General features: G+C 40.1%; 1 protein-coding gene across 5 annotated transcripts in view; it reads left to right on the forward strand.

Moving 5' to 3' along the window:
• The window catches only part of SCEL (sciellin), a 155,245-nt gene that overhangs the window by 53,116 nt on the left and 78,041 nt on the right, over positions 1-24,088 (forward strand). For 3 of the 5 annotated variants that reach the window (XM_053665458.1, XM_053665462.1, XM_053665459.1), the window contains exons 2-4: positions 19,562-19,623; positions 20,310-20,427; positions 23,110-23,169. In XM_053665458.1, coding sequence (XP_053521433.1) covers positions 19,581-19,623; positions 20,310-20,427; positions 23,110-23,169 — 221 coding nt within the window. In that variant the 5' untranslated portion in view covers positions 19,562-19,580. The remainder of the gene's footprint in view (positions 1-19,561; positions 19,624-20,309; positions 20,428-23,109; positions 23,170-24,088) is intronic. The other 2 variants (XM_053665460.1, XM_053665461.1) reach the window with 1 other exon arrangement.

A 24,088-nucleotide genomic window follows, 5' to 3' on the forward strand; every position in this document is an offset into this window, starting at 1 on the left:
CTCCTTGGCAGTTTTACACATCTGCAGGCATCTCAGAAACACACAGGAGCCTTTCTGAGTTTCCGTTTGGGAGCTGTCAGCCAGAGAGCCCCCTCCTACATAGGAGAGTAAATTCTTTCAGTCACGGGACCAGCACCCTCTGGTCTGTTTTCTCAGGTGACTATAAAAACTTTTTTTAAAGGACCTCCCTGTTTTTACAGATGATGCTTGTAGTGAAGTGATGAAACCTATTGTTTTATAGATAATAAGTTATATTTGGGGTTTTTGAAAAACATGACGAGTCACCGAGCTGTGGGAGAGGTGCCAAACCCATTCCCCGTCCGCTCTGTTTTCCCCTTTAAGAAAGTCACGCAGTTTGCGTTAAGGTACCAAGGACTGAAGCAAGTCGGGGTTAAATGGGCGGTGTGTGTTTTCACAGGACTCTGTGTGCATCTGCTCAGCTTCTTTACATCATGCCCTGAGTTTCTACCCTAAGCATTGATGAATGTGTATGGGGAGAGTTTTCACTTTCTATTTATATCCTCATCCCGAAAGACCAGTTTTAGAAGCCCTTTGATAAGAGTAGAAAAGTTATTTAAGTCAGGTATTCCTTTACAAATAATAGCTAAATTGCCCTGTCTGACATGTTTTTCCCTCCACCATCTCCATTCCTGATGCAGAGCTGCAGGTGCCACTCAAAATTTGCAACTAGCCGCTCTATGTCCTTCAGAGGCGCTCCCCACAGTGTCACTAGGCTCCACCTTAAGTTCTAGGGTTGTCATTGCTTCCCTCGATGACCAGATCACATCCTCTTAGGCGAGTCTGGGGCTCAGTTCCTGAAGGTTTACTGAAGAATTTTGTAACTTGGCTTTCAAACATTTATAGTAATCAGAGAGCTAAAGTTTAACATCTGTGAATAATAATTTTACTTTGCATGAAATGTGATCAAGTTTAAAACTGACTTTCACTTCCACAGTTGATAACACAGATATAATCTTTCTGGTATTTGCTGTACAAGTATTTCAAGCATTGAGAAATCAAATTGAGAAAACTGAGATATGACATCAGTACAAATTTTAGTAAAACATTTGGTTGATTCTAAATGTCAGGATAGAAAGAGAATGTAGATAAACAGGCCAGGAATTTTATTAAAATTTCAGCTTTATGTAAATCTTAGATCCAACTGATGTAATTTTCAGTTAGAAGAGGCATGGGGTCTTCCAGTCTAACTCACGAATTTTCTAGATGAGGACAACAAAACATAAACATTAAGCAACTGGCCAAGATCAGAGTAAAAGAACTGGAATGAGAAGCCAGGTCACCTACCTGACTTTTGTCTTACTAAATTTCCTCAGTAATTTTTCAATTTCTTTGTGCTGAATATGTAGTAGCAATAACTGAACTTTTTTCTGGTTTTATAAGTGGACAACAAAAATAGCATAGAAATGAGAATTCTTAGCGAGTGACGCTTGAAAATTTATTACAGGGTACATGATATGACTATGACATAATGGGGTATATTTTTAATTTGTGTCTTATGGAATCCATCTTGTTATTTAACATGTTGATGGGACTTTAATCTCAGAAACTGTTAGCTCCTCTATAGGAAGGTAATGCCTTTTATTTCTTTTTCTTGCCTAATTGCTGTGGCTAGGACTTCCAATACTATGTGGAATAAAAGTAGTGAGAGCGGAAAATGGAGACAACTGTACTTGAACAACAATTTTTAAAAATAGAGGGTAACAAAAAGCAGTGAAAGAAGGCATCTTTGTCTTGTTCCTGTTTATATAGGAAATTCTTTCAGCTATTCACCTTAGGGTATGGTGTTAGTGATCGTCTTGTCATACATGTCTTTTATCATGTTAAGGTATGCTCTGTCTGTACCCGCTTGATCAGAGGTTTTTATCACATAGGGGGCTGAAATTTTACATCTATTGAGATAATCAGATAATTTTTATCCTTCATTTTGTTAATATGGTGTACACATTAGCTGATTTGTGAATGGTGAAGCATCTTTGCATTCCTGGAATAAATCCCATTTTATTATGATGTTGGTCCTTTTATTGTATTGTTGATTTTGGTTTGCTAATATTTTGTTGAACTTTTTGCATTTATACCTCCAGGGACAGTGTTATTTATTTGTAATTTAATTTTCTTGGAGTGTTTTTGTCTCACTTTTGTATCAGGGTAATGCTGGCCTCATAAATGAGTTTGAAAGAGTTCCTTCCTCTTCTGTTTTTTGAAAGAGTTTGAGATGGATTGGTATTCATTCTTCTTTGCATGTTTGGTAGAATTTACCAGTGAAGCTGTATGGTCCTGGACTTCTGTTTCTTGGGAGGTTTTTCATTAACCACAGGAATTTTGACTGTGATACCTGAGAGGTTTATTTTTCTGGTGACTTTGTAAACAAAACCGAGGACGTGTTTTGAATGACTGAACTCATACTGTGGAATAAACTGCATGTAATCATATAATTCACTAAGCAGTTAACTAAAGTAAACATGATTTAGCTGATAATGTCACACACTTAAAGTGTTCTTTAAGAAGGAAGTGATAAAATCCTTGGCTAGCAGTCTAAGAGAAATCTTTGTTGGTTTTATATAGGTTATCTGCTGATATCCTGCTTCTAGGCCATTTCTTGATTTCTTTTCCCTTGCTAAGAACTTTGAAATAAGGGTTTTTATAAGGGTTTTATGTATTAATTGCTGCATATCTGTCTGCAATTGTTAAGTTCACTCTTTAATCAAAAGTTTCTATCACATATATGTAAGTATTTATAGTTTATTATAAAAATTCATGTGATTTTAGAATTTAGGAAAGATCTCTTCATAAGTGGATACTTTGTCCAATTACAACTATAGTGGCTAGGTTTGCATTTTATATTAGTTGCTATACTTTTTAAAGATATAAATCATCCTTTTATTGTGATCATTAATTGGAAGAATGCACTTTATAGCTGTCCATTAAAGACAACTGGCTTACTTCTAGACATGAGAACACATCTGAGTCCCGAATAGTCATTATAATTGTATGCGTGAAAGTTCTAAGCATCTAAATAATTTATTCTGTGTTTCTATACCCAATTTCTCTGGCCTAAAATGTGATTATGTTTGCTTTATATGGAACCTTTGGGGGTAAGCAGTGAACTATAAACCACACTTTCAAACTGGGATACACACATCCCGAAAGACTATGGCAATTTTCCAAAAAAGCACAGAAGCCACATGATAAGCATTGTACATCTACATTGAGAGTTTTTTATTTTATTTTTATTTTTTATTGTTGTTAAATTACAGTTGTCCTCATTTCCCTCCCATTACTCCCCCCTGCCTACCCACCCCTCACCTTCCACATTCAATCTTCCCCCCATCACATTGCCTTTGTACATGGCTCCTTTACACATGTTCCTTGACTTGATCTTCCCCCTTCTTTCCACCATTATCCCCTTCCCTTCTCCCCTCTGGGCACTGTCAGTTTGTTCTTTATTTTCATGCCTCTGGTTATATTTTTGCTTGTTTTGCCGATTATGTTCCACTTATAGATGAGATCATATGGTATTTGTCTTTCACCACCTGACTTATTTCACTTAGCATAATGCTCTCCAGTTCCATTCATGCTGTATTGAAGGGTAGGAGTTCTTTCTTCCTTTCTGCTCCATAGTGTTCCATTGTGAAAATGTACCAGTTTTTTGATTCACTCATTTACTAATGGACACTTATCCTGTTCTAGCATGTGGCTATTATAAGTAGTGCTGTTATGGACATTGGGGTGCATAGGTTCTTTTGAATTGGTGTTTCAAGATTCTTAGGGTATAATCCCAGTAGTGGAATTTCCAGGTCAAAGGGCAGTTCCATTTTTATTTTTTTGCGGAAATTCCATATTGTTTCCATAGTGGCTGCATTAGTCTGCATTCCCACCAACAGTGCACTAGGGTTCCCTTTGCTCTGCAACCTCATCGGTACTTGTTATTTGTTGATCTGTTTATGATGGCCATTCTGACTGGTGTGAAACAGTATCTCGCTGTGGTTTTAATTTGCATCTCTGTGATGGCTAGTGATGCTGAGCATCTTTTCATGTGTCTCTGGATCCTACGCATGTCTTCCTTGGAGAAGTCTGTTCCAGTCCTTTGCCCATTCTTAACTGGGTTGTGTGTCTTCCTGGAGTGGAGTTATGTAAGTTCTTTACATATTTTGGAGAGCAAACCCTTGTTTGAAGTATCACTGGCAGATACATTTTCCCATATGGGTGGTTCCCTTATTATTTTGCTAATGTTTTCTTTAGCTGTGCAGAAGCTTTTTAATTTGATGTAGTCCCATTTATTTATTCTTTCCTTTATATCCCTTGCTCTAGGGGACGTGCCAGTGAAAATATTGCTGCATTAAATATCTGATATTTTTCTGCCTATGTTCTCCTCTAGGACTTTTATGATATCATGACTTATATTAATTTTAGTGAAAACATTTTTAAAAAAACCACTCACCTAAACCCATGCTCTCTTCTCTACTCCTTCCCAACAAACTCTCTTTTATCATTAGTTAAAAGTTTGAAAGGATTTAATTCATGTCTACCTGACATGGATTTAATCACAACGCCACTTTAGCAAAGGGTAGCTTGCATGATTCTGCTTGTCTTACAGCACCACCACATAAAAAGAAAATTTTAGGTTCTTAGCAAATGATATATAAACACATATACATCATATAATTAACAGTTTATATTATTATTTCTTTCATAGTAGCACAAAGAAATGTAAAACATCAAGGAAAAAAATCTCTTCAAGAAAAATGTGGTGCTGAGATGAAGAAAATAAAAGTATTTACTGTAAAATCTTCTTTGAGCACTGTTCCTGGGTGGGCAGATTGAAGAGCTCAAATGTCAGCTCTCCCTGAACCATTACATATGATTCATGAAATTCTAATAAAAAGTTTCAATAGAATATGTATCCCAACATTTGGGAACCAGACAAAATGATTTTCAAGTTTTTCTGAAAGAAATGAATGAATAAAAATAGCTGATAGAATTTCAGTGAAGAAAATTAATCAGGGATGTTTGTACTAGATATTGAAGTATATTATTTAAAAGAATAATTAACAGATTTCTGGAATAGAAAAGACAGCTACAGAGCATATTCTAGACTCTATTAGAGTTTAATGTATGGCAAATGAGCACCAACCATTACCAAAGAAAACCCACATAGGTTATAGAAAACAGTATAAACATATAATTAATCTCATTTGTCCAACAAAATAGTCCTCTGAAACTGATTACATGCCAGATGCTATGATCAATTTTTGAAATACAGCTGGGGAGAAGACAGTGTTGGTTATGCTCTGAAGATTTACATGTATGTGTGTGTGTTGGGGATGATGGAAGGATACTCAGTCACACAAACAGGCAGTCAGTATGGAAATATTATAAAGAAGTACCCTTTGCCATTTGAATACTTATTTAGTAGGGCCCTTAACTCAGCCTGAGCGTGAAGGCATGAGGCAGGTTGGGATGGTATCACTGAATACTTCCAGGAGAATATCTAATGCATGACTTCAAACAGAAGTCTTTCCTGAAAAAAAATTACATAGTGGTCAGAGTATTTTACACATACACCATAGAGTGAGCTCAATAGCTTAAAGGTGATGAAAAGCATGGAACCCTCAAGGAATTGTAATGATTCCCTGAGGCTGAATGAAGTTAGAATTTGAGTGAGGAATGGGAAGTGGGAAGAAATAAGGCTGTAGAGTGTGGACTGGTAAGCCTTATTAACAGTTTGGATTTTATCCTGACCGAAAAAGAGCACCACTGAAGAGTTTTAAGTGGAGAATGGATTAGAAGAGAGGAAATCTAGAGGTTGGAAATGTAGCTGGGAAGCTTTCAAAACAGTAAGATTATGGTAATGTGAATTGGTGTCTTGAAAATAAAAAGAAATTCAATCCAAGATACGTAGAAGTCGAGTTGTAGGACTTGGTGACTGCGTGGATTTCGGGGTCAGAAAGTTTCGTGACTGGGCTACAGGGATCTTTGAAGACCGGAAGAGTCCATAAGACAGGGAATGCAACATAGAAAGCTGCTGATGAAAGGAAAAATCACAATTAGAAGCTCAATGAAAATCTGGGAAAATACAGATGAGTATTTCTGATAAAGAAAATTTTAAGAAATCCATAATAATAACCAATGGGTAATTCACAAAATAAGAAATAACTAATAAAATTAGAAAATACACAATGGAAGCAAAAAAATTGTCATCTATTAAATTATTAAACAGATTAATAAATGATTCAAACTCCTGACAAATGTATGGACACTTGTATGTTGCTGGTGGATTACAAATTTATATAAGGTTTATGGAAAGAAATTTGACAATGGGGACCAAGAACATTTTAAAAGTTATACCACTTGGCAAGTAATTTCATCTTTAAAGATCTGTTCAAAGAAAACAATCAGAGAGATATTCAATGATTTTTGTATGGTTTTGTTGCAGAAAAATTACATTATATTGATACATAGACCCACAAGATGAAATATTCTGTCTTTGCAAAAGAAATAATTTTCTGTAATGGCATAATCAATAAAATATATTTTTAAAAAGAAATAATTTTTAAAAGATTTTATTTATTTATCTTTAGAGAGGAACGGAAGGAGAGAAACATCAATGTATGGTTGCCTCTCGTGAGTCCCCTGCTGGGAACTGGCTTGCAACCCAGGCATGTGCCCTGACTGGGAATCAAACTGCTATCGTGTGGTTCGCAGGCCTGTGATCAATCCACTGAGCTACACCAGCCAGGGCTTTTTTTTTTTTTTAAAGAAATAATTTTTAAGTGGCACTGGAAAAATGTGTACCTGTAGGATCTAATAGGCAAAAAATAACAGTGATTGATGAAAAGTGCCTGATTTTTTCTTTGTACTTTCTTGTATTTTCCACATTCTCTTTAATAAGTATGGGTGACTAATATAATGAGAAAGACATAAAATTGCTTATATATAAAATTGGGATAATAAATGACCATGTGACAGAGATGTTATGAATATGAAATATGATGAAGTATTTAAGATAACTAACAGGGTTTTGACCCATGGTATGTGGTCAGATTTGGGTCTCACTCCTTTAACAAATATTCTCAGTTAGAACTGGCAAATAACCTGTGAGTGGCTCTGGTCATTCTTATTAGATAGTATTCTTATTAGTGAATATTAGGCCAGTGTTTTTCTCAAATGAAACAGATAACTGTCTCAGAGAGTGGGATACTTTATGTTTATACTTAATGTTATCATTTTGCAGGAAAGATAACTGGAAAGATAACAAGGGTGGGTGAGGATTTTTTTTTTATCAAAAATAAGAACCAACAGTAAGAAAATTTTATGGTTGGTGGGTACCAGACTCTATACCTCTGGCTAGCTAAAAGATTTCATCTGTGCTACATTCCAAAATTTTTCGTCACCAGTAAGCAGGTTTCCCAATGTTAAGCTCAGACTGTGAGGCCATGTGACTAAAGAAATAGTCAGTTTCCAACCCATATGAGACACAAGGTGGAGGAGGAGTAAGTGGAAGCTACACTAACCTCCTCCCAGGACCAGTCTGGAATTGCAACTCAGAACCACTGCAGCAGGCTAAATGTGTCTGCCAGCCTGATTATTTTCGATTTCCTTCTCCACTGCACATTGAGAATAAACATGGTCCATTAATTTAAATGGACTTGTTGACATTTATACTTCATGAAATTCTGTTTGTTTCCTCCTTAGATAATACATTCCATTTCATGTTCTTTCAGGTCTTAAGTAGTTGTTTGATGTTTTGTTTTATTTATCATCTAGAAGATAATGCTTCTTTTTTGTATGTACACTTTATTTTATTTTTTAAATTATATTTTGATTATGCTATTACAGTTGTCCTGATTTTCCCCTTTATCCCCACACTGAGTACCCCTACTCCTTCAGGCAATCCCCCCACCATTGTTCATGTCATGGGTCATGTGTATAAGTTCTTTGGCTACTCCATTTCCTACAATGTACTTTATATCCCCATGGCTATTCTGCAACTACCTATTTGTATTTCTTAATCTCCTCACTTCTTCACATGTTCCCCCACACCTCCCTCCCATCTAGCAACCATCTGACCACTCTCAGTATCCATGATTCTGTCTCTGTTCTTCTTGTTTGCTTAGTTTGTTTTTTATATTCAATTATTGATAGACTTGTAATTTTTACCATTTTATTGTTCATAGTTTGGATCTTGTATTTTTTCTTTAAAAAAGTCTTTTTAAACTGAAATAGAGAACAAGGGGATAGTGACCAGAGGGGAGAAGGAAGGGAAGTTAAGGGGAAAAGGGGGAGGGATTTGGAGGAACAAATAGGAAGGACACAGGGACGAGAACTAAGGGGGGTGGAAATGGGAGGGAGGTGGGGAGCAAGGGGTGGGGGAGGCTGGGATGGGAGAAATAGACAAAAAACTGTACTTGAAAAATAACTAAATAAAATAAAAAAAATAAAGTGTTCTTTTAAATGAGAATTACCAATTGTATATATGTTGGTACAATTTAAATAAAAATGGAGCTGAGGGGAGACTAAGCTTTTATAACAAGATATAGAAGCTTCCAAAATAACCATTAATAAATATGACCTGTGAATAGATAAGTTGAAATGAAGTATCAAATACAGCCTTTGCCCATAATGAAGACAGTGTAGAGTTTCTTCAACTTGGCTTATTGGATGCTTAGAGAATTGAACTTTTTCTCACCAGAGAAGTCTTTGGAATTTGTAGTTTGGTGTCAAGCTCAATGATTAAAAAGGGGTCATCTCAAATAGAAAAGTTTACATCATTCTGATTACATATCAACACAGAATATTTGCTGATATTGTTAGAGTCGAGGAGGAAATAAGTTGTTTGTGCTAAGCTGTTTGCTCACTCAAGCCTGAGTAGAAACCGCACCCACCCCCAGGCAGATGTTCCAGAGAGTTAGGAATTGGTCAAAACGTATAGAGGGCTTCCATGTGTCAGGAGTTGTTGTTAAGTGCTTCACACCTGAGCTCATTTAGCCTATCGCTAACTGCCACCTTTGCTTCTGGAAACCGCTTGCTTGCCCGCTTCTATAAAAACCCTAGCCTGTAAGCGTTAGGTGCGACTCTCATTTGCAGCCATTTTGGCACCGTGTCTCTGGACACCCTGAGAGTTCGCCCCTGCGCAGGTAAAACTTTGAAACTTTGGCCAATAAAACATCTTTGACTGCCAAAAAAAAAGGTCTTTTTAACATTTCATATAATATTGGTTTGGTGATGATAAACTAGATTTTTTCTTGTCTTGGAAGCTTTTTATTTGCCCTTCAATTTTAACTGATATTTTTGCTGGGTAGAGCAATCTTGGCAGTAAGTCCCTGTTTTTCATGACTTTGAATATTTCTTGCCAATGCCTTCTTGCCTGCAAAGTTTCTTTTGAGAAATCAGCTTATAGTCTAATGGGAACTCCTTTGTAGGTAATTATGTGTTTTTCTCTTGCTGCTTTTAAGATTCTCTATTTTTAACCTTTGGCATTTTAATTATGATGTGTCTTGGAGTGGGCCTCTTTGCATCCATCTTGTTTGGGACTCTCCCTGCTTCCTGGACTTGTGCATCTATTTCCTTCACCAAATTAGGGAAATTTTTATTTTTTCAAAAAAATATCCAATTTTTTCTCTTTCTCTTCTCCTTCAGGCATCCCCATTATGAGAATGCTGGACCTCTTGAAGTTGTCCCAGAGGCTGCTTATACTATTCTCATTTTTTAAATTCTTTTTTCTTCTTGTTCTGATTGTTTTTTTGCTTCTTTACACTCCATATCATACATTTGATTATCGGCATCATCCACTGTACTGCTGTTTACCTGTAGATTGTTCTTTATTTCAATTAGTGTCTCCTTTGTTTCTGACTGGATCTTTTTATGCTGTTGAGGTCCTCACTAAATTCCTTGAGCATCCTTATAAACAGTGTTTTAAACTCTGTATCTGATAGATTGTTTATATCCACTTTGTTTAGCTCTTTTTCCGGAGTATTGATCTGTTCTTTCATTTGGGTCATGTTTCTTCATCTCCTTGCTTTGAGAGGTTCTCTGTGTTTGTTTCTATGTATTAGGTAGAGCTGCTTTGACTCCATATCTTGTTAGTGTGGCCTAATGTGGTAAATGTTCTGTAGGTTCCAGTGGCACAGCCTCCCCTATCACCCAAACTGGGTACTTGAAGTGTGCCCTTCCTGTGGGCTGAGTATATTGTCCTCTTGTAGTTGAGCCTTGATTGCAGTTGTCAGATCAATGGGAGGGATTTTCCTGGGCCCATCAGCTGCAAGGATTGGCTGCTACTGTTTATCACCAATCTCCACACTCTGTGGAGGATCAGCTGTGCAGAGGCAGGGTGGTGGTGCTCTGACTTAGTCTGTAGCTGCCTACTGGGTGTACTGGCTCTGGGGTTCCCCAGGTGGTGTAGGCTAAGGTCAGCCCCCACTTGTGTTTTGCCCAGGGCCACTCTACCTAAGTTATAATTCAATCTGAGATGGCTGCTACTTTACTGGGATTGGAAATTCTCAGGCAAAGCCAAGCTGTGCTGCTGCTAGTGCCAGGTCTGGGGCTCACTGAGGCCAGCTGTTGCTTGTTTGAGGGGATTTAAGAAGTTGTAAGACCTGAGCCAAGACAAACCATTCATATAGAAAAGCAGTTTGGGTGGTATGGAGTCTTTGGGGATCTCCAAGGCAGGCCAAACAGTATTAGTCAAGTTGATGGAGTCTCAGATATGGCACCAGCTTGCAGGCTCTGCGGGGGCATAGTTTAGAAAAGAGACAATGGTGTCTGTTTGCCTTGATGCTAGACATCTCAGTGTGTATCACTGGTACCTTTCAAGCTGCTAGCCCAGTGCTGGAGCTCAGAGGGAGTAAGTCTGAGCAGGTGAGTCAGTGTGTGGGTTCAATAAGAGGAACTGCTTGGGGCTCCAGCAGTTTCTCCTCTGAGTCAATCCCTGCTGCTTTTGTAACCAGGAATTGTGGGGACATATGTTTCTGTCACTGGAACCCTGGGCTGGGGGCCTGATGTGAAGCTGGGACTCCTTGTTCCTGAGATATTTCTCCTGAATTTTTATCCACCACATGTGGGTGTGGGACCAGCCAGTTCTATGTCTGTGCCCTTCCTACCAGTTTTGATGTGGTTTCTTTAATTCTGTAGTGGTCAGACTTCCATTTGACTCACCTTATGTGGGTTCCGAGTGATGGTTATTCTATATTTTAGTTGTAATTTTGATATGGTGGTACAAAGAGGTAAGCCATGTCTGCCTACGCTGCCATCTTGACTGGAAGTCTTGATAATGCTTCTGTTTATTGGTTTGTTATTATTGCACTCCACATATTCTTCTATTGAAAGTGGTTTAGTAGAATTTGTCCTTTTAAGTTTCTTAGGTGTTTTCCCTATTACAAGTGATTTCTAAGATTCAAACACTAGCTATTATGGCACTATTATTGGGCCATGAAACCCTTACTACTTTTCATATACAAAGGTGAACTCCACCAGGGTGTGTATGTACATATGCCATTTCCCGGACATTTCTGCTGTATTTCTTTCCATATTCTCTGTTAGCTTTTTAATATTTTTATCACTATGAATATTTTCCCTAGGTAATTATTTATATTTGTTTTTTTCTATAAAGACATTAATTTTCATAAGTTCACTAGAAGCTTGATAAATTAATTAGAAAATTTTGGAGCGGTTAAAATATTCAATTGTCACTTTGTGCTGCTCTCTGCTTTCTCGTTTTTTTCTGTCTCTCATCTTCTATTTTGTTCATTTATTTTTGTTTCACTTTTTTCCTTTTCTGTCTTGCTTTTTCTATTCTCTTTTTTTTTGTCCTACTTAATTCCAGTTTCTTTGCTTATATCATCTTTCTTAAGATAAAGTTAGCAGGGAATGGTAAAAATAACATTATAAGCCAAGTCAAGGGACATTTTGTCCTTAGGTGGGAAGGGAACAGTGAGACTACAAAGTTTTTTATGTCACAAAAACCCAAAAGATGAAGAATAAGATTGTAGTTTAGCTGGGAGGTGGGCCAGGGAATTCTTGGAGCTGGGAACTTCCCTCCTGGAAACTGGACTAGGACTGGGCTATGGGAATAACAGATTACCTAATTAATCTATAGGGTCCCAAGGAAATGCTATTACTAAAAAGAGAAATATTGACCTGGCTGGTGTAGCTCAGTGGATTGAGCACAGGCCTGCGAACCAGAGAATCGTGGTTTAATTCCCAGTCAGAGCACATGCCTGGGTTGCAAGCCAGTTCCCTGCAGGCCAGTTCCCAGCAGGGGGTGCATGAAAGGCAACCATACATTGATGTTTCTCCCTCTCTCCTTCCCCTCTAAAGATAAATAAATAAATAAAATCTTAAAAAAAAGAGAGAAATATAGTAAGGAAATTGAGAACAATCATAAGGTGATAAAGAAAAGCCCAATAGAAGACAATTTTAAAAATAGGAGATGTTTTATAGTTTCAAATACATCCAAAGAGAACTAAGAAAGTTGATTATTCGTGATTCAGAACTTTAGACAAGTGGTTTCATCTAAAACTTAAAGACAGATGTCTTTGGGCAGATGCTGTAGGCTAGGAGTGGGCCTGAAGTTGAAAAGGTTTTTTCCCCTTTATTCTAATTGACTTTGACATCCTGACTTCACATCAGAGTTTCCAACTTGTGTATTAATGTTTTTTTAAAGGGAAAGAAAGTTTTTGTACTTTCCAGAAAAATGGAGACACACAGCTTCCTGACATCATAATATTCCACAATAAAGTACAATTGCTAGCATCTGCCACTGTTAGTCATATGTAATGATAACAGTTTTTGGAGGAGCCAAGATCAGAGTTTTATTTTTTGTGTGAGAAATTAAAAACTTCATTAGAATGAAACTGAATGATCACACTTAGAAATAAGCCCAGTTGGCTGAACTAAGACTGGTAAGGTGTCATTATTTGGGTTTTGAGTGGATATGAAACTCAGGATAATCTCTGTCCCTAAATAACTAATTCCTTTAAAAGTATATAAAATTAATATTTAGTTGCACGTATTTTTGATACTACCAATTTGAGAGGTTTGTAGTCTCTAATCCACTCTATGGAAGGCAGTTGTTTAACAAAGGTATTATTCACAGAGACATATGTGGTTTGTCCATTTATAATAACAAGAAATACTCAGGTATAAAAATACTGCTTTATATTCTGGGCAAGATGAAAAGAGTTCCATTGCAGTAACATTTCTGTGAAATTAGAGGTTGATGAATTAGAGGCTTGCGCTTTAGCAGTTCTAGATTGGAGTCTCTGAGACTTGTTCTGTGGCCCTGGATGGGTTGACATGTAGAGAAGGTTAGAGCCAAATGGTCAATGGATTCTAAGGGAAAAATAAAAAAGAAAAAACCCAGAGCAGGTAGGGCTGATGGAGGTGGTACAGGAGATGGAGGAAAAGCACATGTAGATTTGATGAGAAACATTGAACTTTCTACAATATTGGTCACTTGCATTAAAAACTCCTGCATATGTATTCAACTATTATCACCTAAAAATAGAATACATGATAGTTTCCCTTCTCATTTATCTTCTGTCAATGAATAGGAAAAAGTATAAAGTATTATCAAGCTATCTAGCAGGGTGATAGATCCGGGAAAGGATATAGTGTGAGGCTACTCATGGCTTCAGTGTGGCAATGAGGGGGGTGAGGCTCAAGGCTGAGCTGTCCAGGGATGATGGAGCGGTTATTCATTGCTGCTGTTCCTCCCCACTACTCTCCCATTATCTCCCATTCTCTGGGACTCCAAGGTATTGACCATCTCACATGGTTCTTTAGCTGACTTATAGTATGGTGTACAGAAAGGAGACCATGGGGCTGTAGTCATCTACACCTAATCACCATTCCTGGTTCTGCCATTTACTGTGTGACCTTGGGCAGGTTATTCAACCTCTCTGGGTTTTGGGTTCCCATAACTAAATATAATATTCACCTGGGAGAATTAAGTAAGATAACATGTATCACACATGTGGCAAAACCTGAAACAGATAGTAGAGACTCAACATGTAATCCTTGCTGGGAACATTGAACAAATAAACATATTGCTAGACATAGTATTTTACTAACAAATAAGTCACTAATATCTTATCATTTTTAGACCTTCTATTTACTCCACAATAACTTCATAACAGGTAGGAAGAACATAGACTTGAGTAACTGAAATATGGAAATACAATCTCCTGAACAAATTGGGAGGTTTGTTCTTTTTTTGCAAGGAGTAGTTCAGAGATCAGCAATCCAGGGCTATTGTAGTAGCTCTATGACACTCTCAAGGAACCAGGCTCCTCCTCACCTCCTGCTCTGCCACTGTTAACATGTGACAATAATCCTCGGGGTTAGTCCATGGCCCCAAGTTGGCTGCACCTACCCTCTGCAGGGCATGCTTGTTTCAGAGCAGGGGATGGGTGAGGCTAAAAGGCCAAGGGACTTTCATGCAAGAAACAACAAGATAATGCAATTGGGAAAACAAGTGGTTTTTTTGGAAACTATTCCTAGAAAATGTATCAGAGACTGGGGTGGAGCTGGAGAGGTGTTCTAGGATACCCAAGGCTATTGACTGGCAGAGAGAGAGAGATACAGAGCCCTTTGCTTGTCTGGAAGTCTCACGTCATTTGATCCGATTTTGTCAGGCCTCCGGAGAATGCCTGGATGCCAAAGGCATGGAACTATCAGACCATCTCACAGGATGTTGGATCTGACTAGAGCCAGCCCTAAATACAAAGAGGAAATACCTGCTTTTCTCTATACAACTTTCTGCAGGAATTGCTGACAGTCTGGAGTCTCTGGAATAGAGGAAAAAATGACAAGTCTTGAGCTAGAAAGCCTTAGGCTGAGTCCCAGCTTTGCCACGCATCGTCAGCTACTGAAGCTGATTCTCTGCTTCTGTATCTATACAGGAGGGATTATGTCACTCCTAAAACGCTGTTGCGGAAACTAAATGAGATCAAATATAAATTACTATAAAATTATCTAAAGTATTAGTATTGTCTGAACTCTTCTCCTTACCCAGCAGAGCTAAAGAGAAGAGGATTGAGGTGGGACACCATGGAAAATCGAAAAAACAACATCCATGTAGAATCCATGTGTCATCTTTTATGTCTGTCTTTCATCATTTAGCATATTCCAAGCTTCATCCATGTTGTAACATGTTTTAGTACTTCCTCTTTATTGCCAAGTAATACCACTGTATGGATATACCACATGTTTTATATCCATTCTTTCCTTGGTGGGCATTTGGGCTCTTTTCATTTTTCGGCTATTTTAAATAAGGCTGCTGTGACCATTTGTGCACAAGTTTTTGTGTCGACATATGCCAAAGGAATATCAGGGAGGACACGAGAAGGCTGCTCTGTGGGGGTTTGTCTGCCGCAGTGATGCTGTGGGAGGCGGCCCTGGCTCTCCTGCTTCCAGGCACTGGAGGCAGAAATCATGCGACTTCCAAAGAGGGAGATATCAAGAGTCACACAAGGAACCTTGCATGGCGCCTGCTGTCTACCTTTATTCTCTCACTCTAATGCCAGGGCAGCAGTCTGGACTTGCAAAGATTCATGATGAGTGTTACTTCTGGTTGCTGAAGAAGGAGTTGGCTTTCACTTAGAAGCTAGATTCTGCTTCCTATAACCTTTGCCATTTTAGATACTCCCTCTGAGCTTCAGTTGTCTTATCTGGGAGGAGAGGGTAATGATAGCTGTCTTGCAGAGTTTATTCGAGGCTGAGAGGCAATGTCTATGAGGTAAACTGTTCAGAGCAGGTGCTCAACTCATGGATATGTACATTATTACCAATGGCCCTGTGCAGAAGGACGATTGAAGACACAAGGGCAGAGGTCAGAGGCAGTGTGGCACAAAGTCCTTGCAATGACCTAGCTCCTATAGATATGATTAAATTCCATTTCCCCTAATTAATCTATTCATTTGAGAGGGCTGCCATAACAAAGCCTCAGACTGGGTGACCTAAACAACAGAAATCTGTGGTCTCACAGTTTTGGAGACTAGAAGTCCAAGGTCAAGGTCTTGTCAGGTTTTGTTTCTTGTGAGGCCTTTCTCCTTGGCTTGCAGAGGGCCACCTCCTCTCTGTGTCCTTGTGTGGCCCTTTGTTTGTGCACACACACCTCTGGTGTCTCTGTGTGTGAATGTCTGCCTCTCATTAGGATACAAATCACATTGGATTAGGGTCCATCCTAAAGGTCTTGTTTAACTTAATCACTTCTTTAAAGACATTAGCTCTAAATACAGTCACATCCAAAGGTACTGAGGGTTAGGGCTTCAACACGTGGATTTTGGGGGTGATGCAGTTCAGCCCACAATAAGCATCTAGAGAGCACACACTCTGGGAATGCAGGAGAGAAGGACTTTGGCCTCGTCCAACATCTGAATTATAGGGGTACCAGAAGGGGAAGAGGAACAGTCACGAGTAGAAACCCTATTTGAACAAATAATAAAAGAGAACTTCCCCATTCTGGCAAAGGAAATAGACTTCCAGGAAATCCAGGAAGCTCAGAGAGTCCCAAAGAAGTTGGACCCAAGAAGGATCACACCAAGGCACATCATAATTACATTAGCCAAAATTGAAATGAAGGAGAGAATCCTAGAAGCAGCAAGAGATAAGGGGACAGTCACCTACAAAGGAGTTCCCATCAGACTGTCAGTGGATTTCTCAAAAGAGACCTTACAGGCAAGAAGGGGCTGGAAAGAAGTATTCCAAGTCATGAAAACCAAAGACCTAAAACCAAGATTGCTCTACACAGCAAAGCTTTCATTTAGAATGGAAGGACAGATAAAGTGCTTCTCAGATAATATCAAATTCAGGAAGTTCATCATCACCAAGCCCTTATTATATGAAATGTTAAAGGGACTTACCTAAGAAAAAGAAGATAAAAAAGATGAACAGTGAAAGGACAGAAAACTCACAGTTATTAACAACCACACCTAAAACAAAAGCAAACTAAGAGGACAGCTAGATCAGGAGTGAACCATAGAAATGAAGATCACATGAAGGGTTAGCAACAGGAGAGTGGGAGAAGGACAGGGGGGAGAAGGTACAGAAAATAAGTATCATGGACTGTAGATAGAAAATACATGGGGGGCAAGAATAGTGTGGGAAATATAGAATCTAAAGGACTTGAGACACGTGGTCATAAACTAAAGGGGGGGAATGGTGAGGGAGGGGTGTGCAGGGTGGAGGGGAATGAAGGGGGGGAATAGAACAAATGTAATGGCATAATCAATAAAATAAAAAATATATTTAAAAAAGTTTTAGCAACTTCCAAACACAGACAACCAGACACAGACAAGCAGACAACCCTGCTTGCCCAGGGCCCAAATTCAAGGCTGCTCCACACCCCTGCCCCCCACACCCAACCACACTTCCCCCCTGTCTTGGCTCTCTGCTTTCTGAGGCAATGGAGGAATGGAGTTAAGAATTACTGAGCACCTACTGTGTACTGGGCAATAATTAGACACTTCACATGTCATCTAATTTGATCTTCAAAACAGCTCTTTTTCATCAGTGGGCTGTAAATAGCATCTTTACATGCAGATCTCACTTCAGAAAGACCTTCAGAGCCTCGGCTCTTAGTATAGTGAGCAGCTGCTGGTCTCTGTAAAGATAAAGCCTGGACTGACTACACTGGTTTTGGTTGTTAGTTGGGTCCCCTTAGAAGCAGTGCCTGCGGGTGTCTGTGACTTGCTGAGAGTGTGCTCTTGGGACAAAGGGAAAGAGTGTGCTTTTGGGGAAAGAGAAGCAAGAAAGAGAGGCAGGGAAAGGGGCTAAGCCGGCTGTGCTCTCTGCTGGCCTGACTCCGCTGGACCCCTTGGTGAACTCTGGGGCACAAACCACCTGCAGAATCGGCTCTGCCTTGAGACAAGAGAGTGAGTGACCTTTTTTATCCTGAATTGGTCAGTCACCTGCTATAGGTTGTGGTGTCTAAGGACTGTTCCCCAGAGCAGGTGCATTCTGGGCTTGGAGCCACTAAGCTCTGGTCAAGGGGACCTGTCCCGGGCATCAGTAGCTTCTGTTTCTCACAGATGGCAGGGGAATTTACATTCTATGAAGGATTCCAGGGACAACAATGCCTTGATGCAAAGGAATAGATCTTTACCACTTCAGGTCATGTGACAATTTACTGTAGGAGATACTTTTGCATCAGAGGGCGGGAGATGGGGCTTTCAGGAACCCCAAGTTTTACCTATAAATGGCTGTCTGATAACAGTACCTTAAGTCCAAGTAGCATGTATTGTTGAACAAAATGACTTTGTGCACATTATTCATTGGCTGGAGTCCATGGCAGGCTTCATTAGCCCCATCTGACAGGGAGACTAAAAATGCTCAGCACAGAACCTGGGTGTGACAAGGCTGCACCTTGAACTTGCTTCCAACACGAGACCTAACACCCCTCCAACATTCCGTAGCCTGCCTGCTTGGGTGAGCTCTGCAAAAACATAATACCCGACCTAGTGTGAAAAGACATCTCTGGTTTCCCAAGTATCTTCCAGTTTTATAACTGAAAGTCTCACATTAGGGGAAACCCAGAGGCCGAATTATCCATTAACAGGAAAGGCAATGCCTAAGGCCCACGCTACCATGAGGGGCCCACAAAGGGTTCTAATATTCCTTTCTTTTACCAGCAGAAGAAAAAATTGAATATAATAATAATAAAATATAATAGTGAAGCCAGCCTGGATTATTATTTGTCTTTATACTAACACAGTCATAAATAAAACTTTTAAGTGTGTGTGTATAAAGGAAGTTTCTAAAAATTTGGTATGTCCTGGTATGTTATCAGTTGAAATTCAAAAATGCGTGTTACAGACAAAAAAGAAGAAAAAAAAAGGAAGAGGACCACAAAAGTGCCTAGGATTCACAGCCCTGGCCATAACACAGCCCGGGACACCCAGTCAGTTCCAGACAAACTGGGCCTGTGGGTTGTCTTCGCTCCTTCACAGCTTAGAAGTGGTGGAGAGCTAAGAAACCCTGGGCTTTCCCAAGCAGGGGTCACCTGTAATCACGTGTGATTTCCAGGTCTGTGACTTCCGTGCCTCTGGCTGCTTCCTTTCTGATCGCACACCAGCTGCCCGGGTCCCTGTTGGCTTCCCCAGAGGAGCCCTGAGCCCCCCCTTGGGCGCTCTGCAGAACCTGCTCTCAGTTCCACCTCTGGTTTTTATCAACCGGACCAGATGCTTATCTTACTCATCTTTTGTGCCCAGCTGCTGGCTCCGTGCCTGGCATATCAGAGGCATTCAGTGCACATTTATGCATCGAATCAGTGGGTTAGCTGGTGGCCTGATTCAGCCAATTATTTGTTCTCTAACATCAGGGACACTAAACACGCTAGGCCTCAGTTCCTTCATCTGTAGAACAAACACAGCGGAAGAGATGACCTCTCTGGCGCTTAGGGGGCACTTCACGCCATGCGTTCATGGTGTCAGATCCTGTGACTTCCCCAATACCATCGAAAAATGGGTCTTGTCAGCAGTGGAAGGGTCACTTGCAGATCCGTAGAGTCATTGTCCTGTTTCCCCTACCCCCATTTTTCTTTTAGATCAGTGCTGAATGGCAGTATGTCCGATTTTGCCTTAAGAAAAACATCTCCCACAGGAAATGGTAACGTAGATGATATTTCCCTTACTCGGAAAACTTAAAAATCTGGGGAAAACAACTCACAGGACCTAACTCTTTTATATAAATATTGAATGCTTAGAAGCAGCAGTCTAATTTAATTGCTACAGCGAGGCTGAAGGAAACAGTGAGAATGCAACAGCTTTTACTCATATAATTGCAGTTCAAAGGTTTTTCAATTAAATCAGCAAAAATTGTTTTGTGTGTGACCTTTTTATGTTTCTGGCTCCTGTGAGATCAAAGAATTAAGTTATTTATAATCAAAAGCACCAGGCCCTGCTGACTATTGTTTTACTAGGTACATTTAGAATAGTCCTGTGTGTATTTCTGAGGCATATTTCTCTTTTTGGGTAAAATGGCCTCCCACTAAGCCCTGCCCTGGTTTAGCCCAGGCCCACGGTTCCACATCCCCAGGTGCCAGATGGGGCCGCGTGAGCTGCATGGGCAGTTTCAGTTGGCACCTGAGCAGCTGTGTGTTATCTTTGATGATGGGGTGTGGGATTTGTTTTTTCTTGCTGGTGCATCCTACTTTGAAACAGTGCTGGACTTGCCAGCCTACAAGATTGATGCTGGCCAATCAGATGTTTCCTCTGAGATTTCCAAGTTAACAAACCCACACTCAACTCCATGCCTTTACATCTCCCTTTTTGTTTTTGTTTTTCTGTTGATAGCTATGACGAGTACTACTCGGGGGACCACACAGAGACAGCAGGGTTTTCTGGAGGTGAACAAAAGAAGGACTTTCTTACAGGATAGCAGCTGGATAAAGAGCCGTCCTGAAGAAGAAAGGTAAGACGGTGTGGAGTGGGTGGATGAGGAGAGAGAGAGCCAGTCTCAGTTTGGGAGGTTCATGGCCATCTAAAAACAGAATACTTTCATTGTAAAACACTTTGTTGCATGGCCTAACTTTTGGTAAGGTTTATTAAGCATAAATTGGTAACATCAGATTTTCACAAACATCGCTACCATTTCTGACATCCACATACCAGAGAATGGGAGTCATCAGGGAGAGAAAGCAGAGTTTCGTGGCTGTAACTGAACAGATACCTGTGGAAGGGAGCTTCCTGTTGCATGATGGTCATGTCAGTTGAAACAAACACAGTCTGTATGATCGTACATATAAAAATGTAATAATGATTTAAAATAACTTAAAATAAAATTATTTTATGCACAAGTGAAATCAATAAATTCTTAACTTATTTTAGTCCTAACCTGCCATATACCTGTAGGTAGTAGTAGATACGGTATTGCTTTGCAAGGGGAAAGGCTCAACACTGAGAGAAAGTTTTGTCTGCCTTGAGCATTATTTCAACTATGATTTTCAAGCTATGGCCATGTCACCTTTTTGCACACATAGATTCACAGTAGACATCTGTCCAGTGCAGATGTACATTTGTTGTAAATTATACAAGTGCATATGCACACATGTTTTGATTCCCTTCTTTGGGTTGGGCTTGATACCAGGTACTTTACACATTGAGCATCACCAGATCTCAGAACAATCACACAAGTAGGTGTTACATGCTCCTGACACAGATGGGAAATCTGAGGCTCGGAGAAGTCGAGTGGCTTGCCCAGTGACACACAGCTAAGGGGTGGAGTAGAGGTTTTAGTGTGATCCTTGTCCTTCCAAGCTACCAGTGGTTTTCAACCCAGCCAGGGCAATCTTACCCCTAGAGGACATTTGGCAAGGACACAAGAGACATTTTCAGTTGATGTCTGGAGGGAAGATGCCAGTGTTGCTGCTAAATGTCCTACAATTCACAGGACACTTCCCAGAATAAGAAACTGTCAAATCCATAATGTTCAGGTGCAATACTGAAGTCCAGAAACTTCATCTTATGAGAGACTTACCCTAAATGTCCTGCCAAACTGTCTACGGGTGATTATTCGAGAAGTATTCTTGTAACTGTTAAATAAAAGTGCCCATTGATTTCTGTTATTAAATATTATTTTAAGGGACTGTTGGGGGGGGTATTTGGAGACTCACACTGACTTTCGGAGTTAACACTCTCGGACAACAATTGTTTCCTTCTCTGAAGCAACACTTCTTACTCCTGTCGGAGCCTAGTATGGCATTTCTGTGTTTTCATAGTGGCAGAGTGATGTCAAATATAGAACATCAATTTTGGGTTGCAAATATTTGCACAGATGGGTAAAGATAGAGATGTCTAAGACAAATTACAGTTGGCAGGAATGGTGGTTTTCTGCCTGGCATGCCTCCTTAAAGAGACCCAGGGAAGCCAGCGTGGATGGTATAACAGCTGCTGAGGAAGAGGAGTTTGGCTCTGCTCCCTCCCCTACTCCCACTAGCCCAGTTCTGGGTTATGTGTTATAATTCGTCTTCAGGTGAAGACATGTCCAAGGTCTGCTACCCTCTCACCAGTTTAGGGGAGGATACCAAGGGAGGTAGAAATGTTCTCTTGAGATTTTTGAGGGTGTATATTTGCTGGAGCTGTTTCACTAACCCTTCTTTTTAATTGTCTACTTATAGCTTTTTATAGCTTTATGCTGCATGGTTTCAGAGTGTTGAGTAACATGAGGGGAGCAGAACCAGGAGAAATGTGGTATTTCAGGTTTGATTAGGTTGACATGAAAAAGGTTCAGGCGCTCACTCTCCGCCTTGGCTGAAGGCCAGAGGCTCCGATGCATGTTTTGACATTTCCTACCACTGCCTGTACTTTCGGTCCTGCTGGAGAAAGTAAGAAGGACATGGCTTTGGGGGTTTCTGCCCGAAGGTCTTTTGCAGGGTTGACCGATCGGAAAAGCAAAGGCTTGGAAGAAATTGATATGGATCCTAGACCAACCTCTGTCACTCGCTCACCTTTTTGCCTTAGGAAAGCCACTAAATTACTTTCTGTACGTGTGAATTGGGTGTGACAGTGTCTTCCCTGCCTAATTCATAGGGTTATTTTAAAGGCCACACAGAGCTAAGTGTGTATTCTCATAGTTCAAAAACAAGCTAAACCTCCGGTGAATAATCAACCTCTTTAACCACAGATATTGGTAATTGCTTTCTTCCTCTCATCAAGGAAAACTATCAAGTCCATAAAATGAGGATGTCCAGACATAATGGGCTTAATTAAATTCAAAATATTTTTATAGAAAACTTTTACCTTCCTGCAGAGAAAATGACTCTCCTAATAGATACAAAGTAGATGTCCTTGTGCTCCCACACTCAGATGGAAAATCAGAACAGAACAACAAACACTTATTCCATTGTTGAATCACTAGGAAACCTCATGTGGTAAATTAGAATAATGATCATTTGTACCGACAAACTTGTTTCTTTTCACCATGCTGTTTCAAGTGGTGACTGGTTAAAATAAACACATAGATATGTTTTGATGCCCAAAGTAAAATGAATTAACCTTGCCAAAAATCATGAGCTGTTTCATGCCTCCCTTATTTGGTGCTTACTGAACACTGCGGTTACTTTCCATGTGACTTAACTCTGTTCTTTCTCTGCAGAGATGAAAATTATGGTAGGGTGGTGCTCAACCGACATAACTCCCAGGATGCCTTGGACAGGTGAGTGTTTCAGAGGAGCAGCATCATTAGCAGAAACACAAAGGCGTCATTTTTTAGACTCGTTCGAGACAGGCCACATAGTTGTGGCTGCCCTCGGGCTTGCCCTCGCACCCTGGGCACGTGAAGGCTCCTGGGTGATATCACCAGGGGTTCCCACAGGGCACGCTCTGTGCCGCTCCAGCTCCACGCTGCCCTAACTACAGAGTCGAATCACCAATTCCCTACTCCCGGCGGGAAATTAAAAGGGAAAGGGTTCCCACTGAGACGCTATCAGGCAAGAAAGACATCTCCGAACCATAGGGAAAGGAACCCTAAAACATATAGGCAGAACAGCTCCAGAGTTCATTTGCTTCCTGGGATAGTACACTTCTTTTTAGAAACTTGAAGGCTTGTAGAAAATCAGTAAGTGACACTCAATGGGAAATAGGCTGACAAGGACAAATTAGTAGGAAAATTCAGACAAAACTAGTCATCATAATGATTTAAATAATCTAAGATTGCTCAAATAAATACATAATGTTCTTATCAAAATAACTACGCTCACACACACGGCCACACCCATCAGAAGGAACCCAATTGCTTATCAGACACAGGTTTTATCTGGCCCACTTGCCTGTACAGCACCAAAAAGTACCTGGGAAAGGAGCAGGATTGTCTTTCCGTGCTGTGGTCTTTAAAAAGCGAAGTAGACACCTTGACTATGTCTGTTTTGGAAACTCCTATTTGTGAATGTTTCTGAACTCTGGTTCACAATTCTGACCTGTGGCGTCAGCTTGTAGCCCTCTACACAAAGTACCCGGTCTTCTGGTCCCCAGCCTCAGTTTGCCTGTTGGAATGGCTGCTCTGGGACTTGGCACACTCTCCCTTCTCCGGGGTCTTCACAACTTTGAAGATCACAGCCTGGTTCTCAGTTTCCCCC

The sequence above is a fragment of the Artibeus jamaicensis genome, unplaced genomic scaffold (assembly GCF_021234435.1).
Source record: "Artibeus jamaicensis isolate MK-2021 breed Jamaican fruit bat unplaced genomic scaffold, CSHL_Jam_final contig_415, whole genome shotgun sequence".
Taxonomy (NCBI): Eukaryota; Metazoa; Chordata; class Mammalia; order Chiroptera; family Phyllostomidae; genus Artibeus; species Artibeus jamaicensis.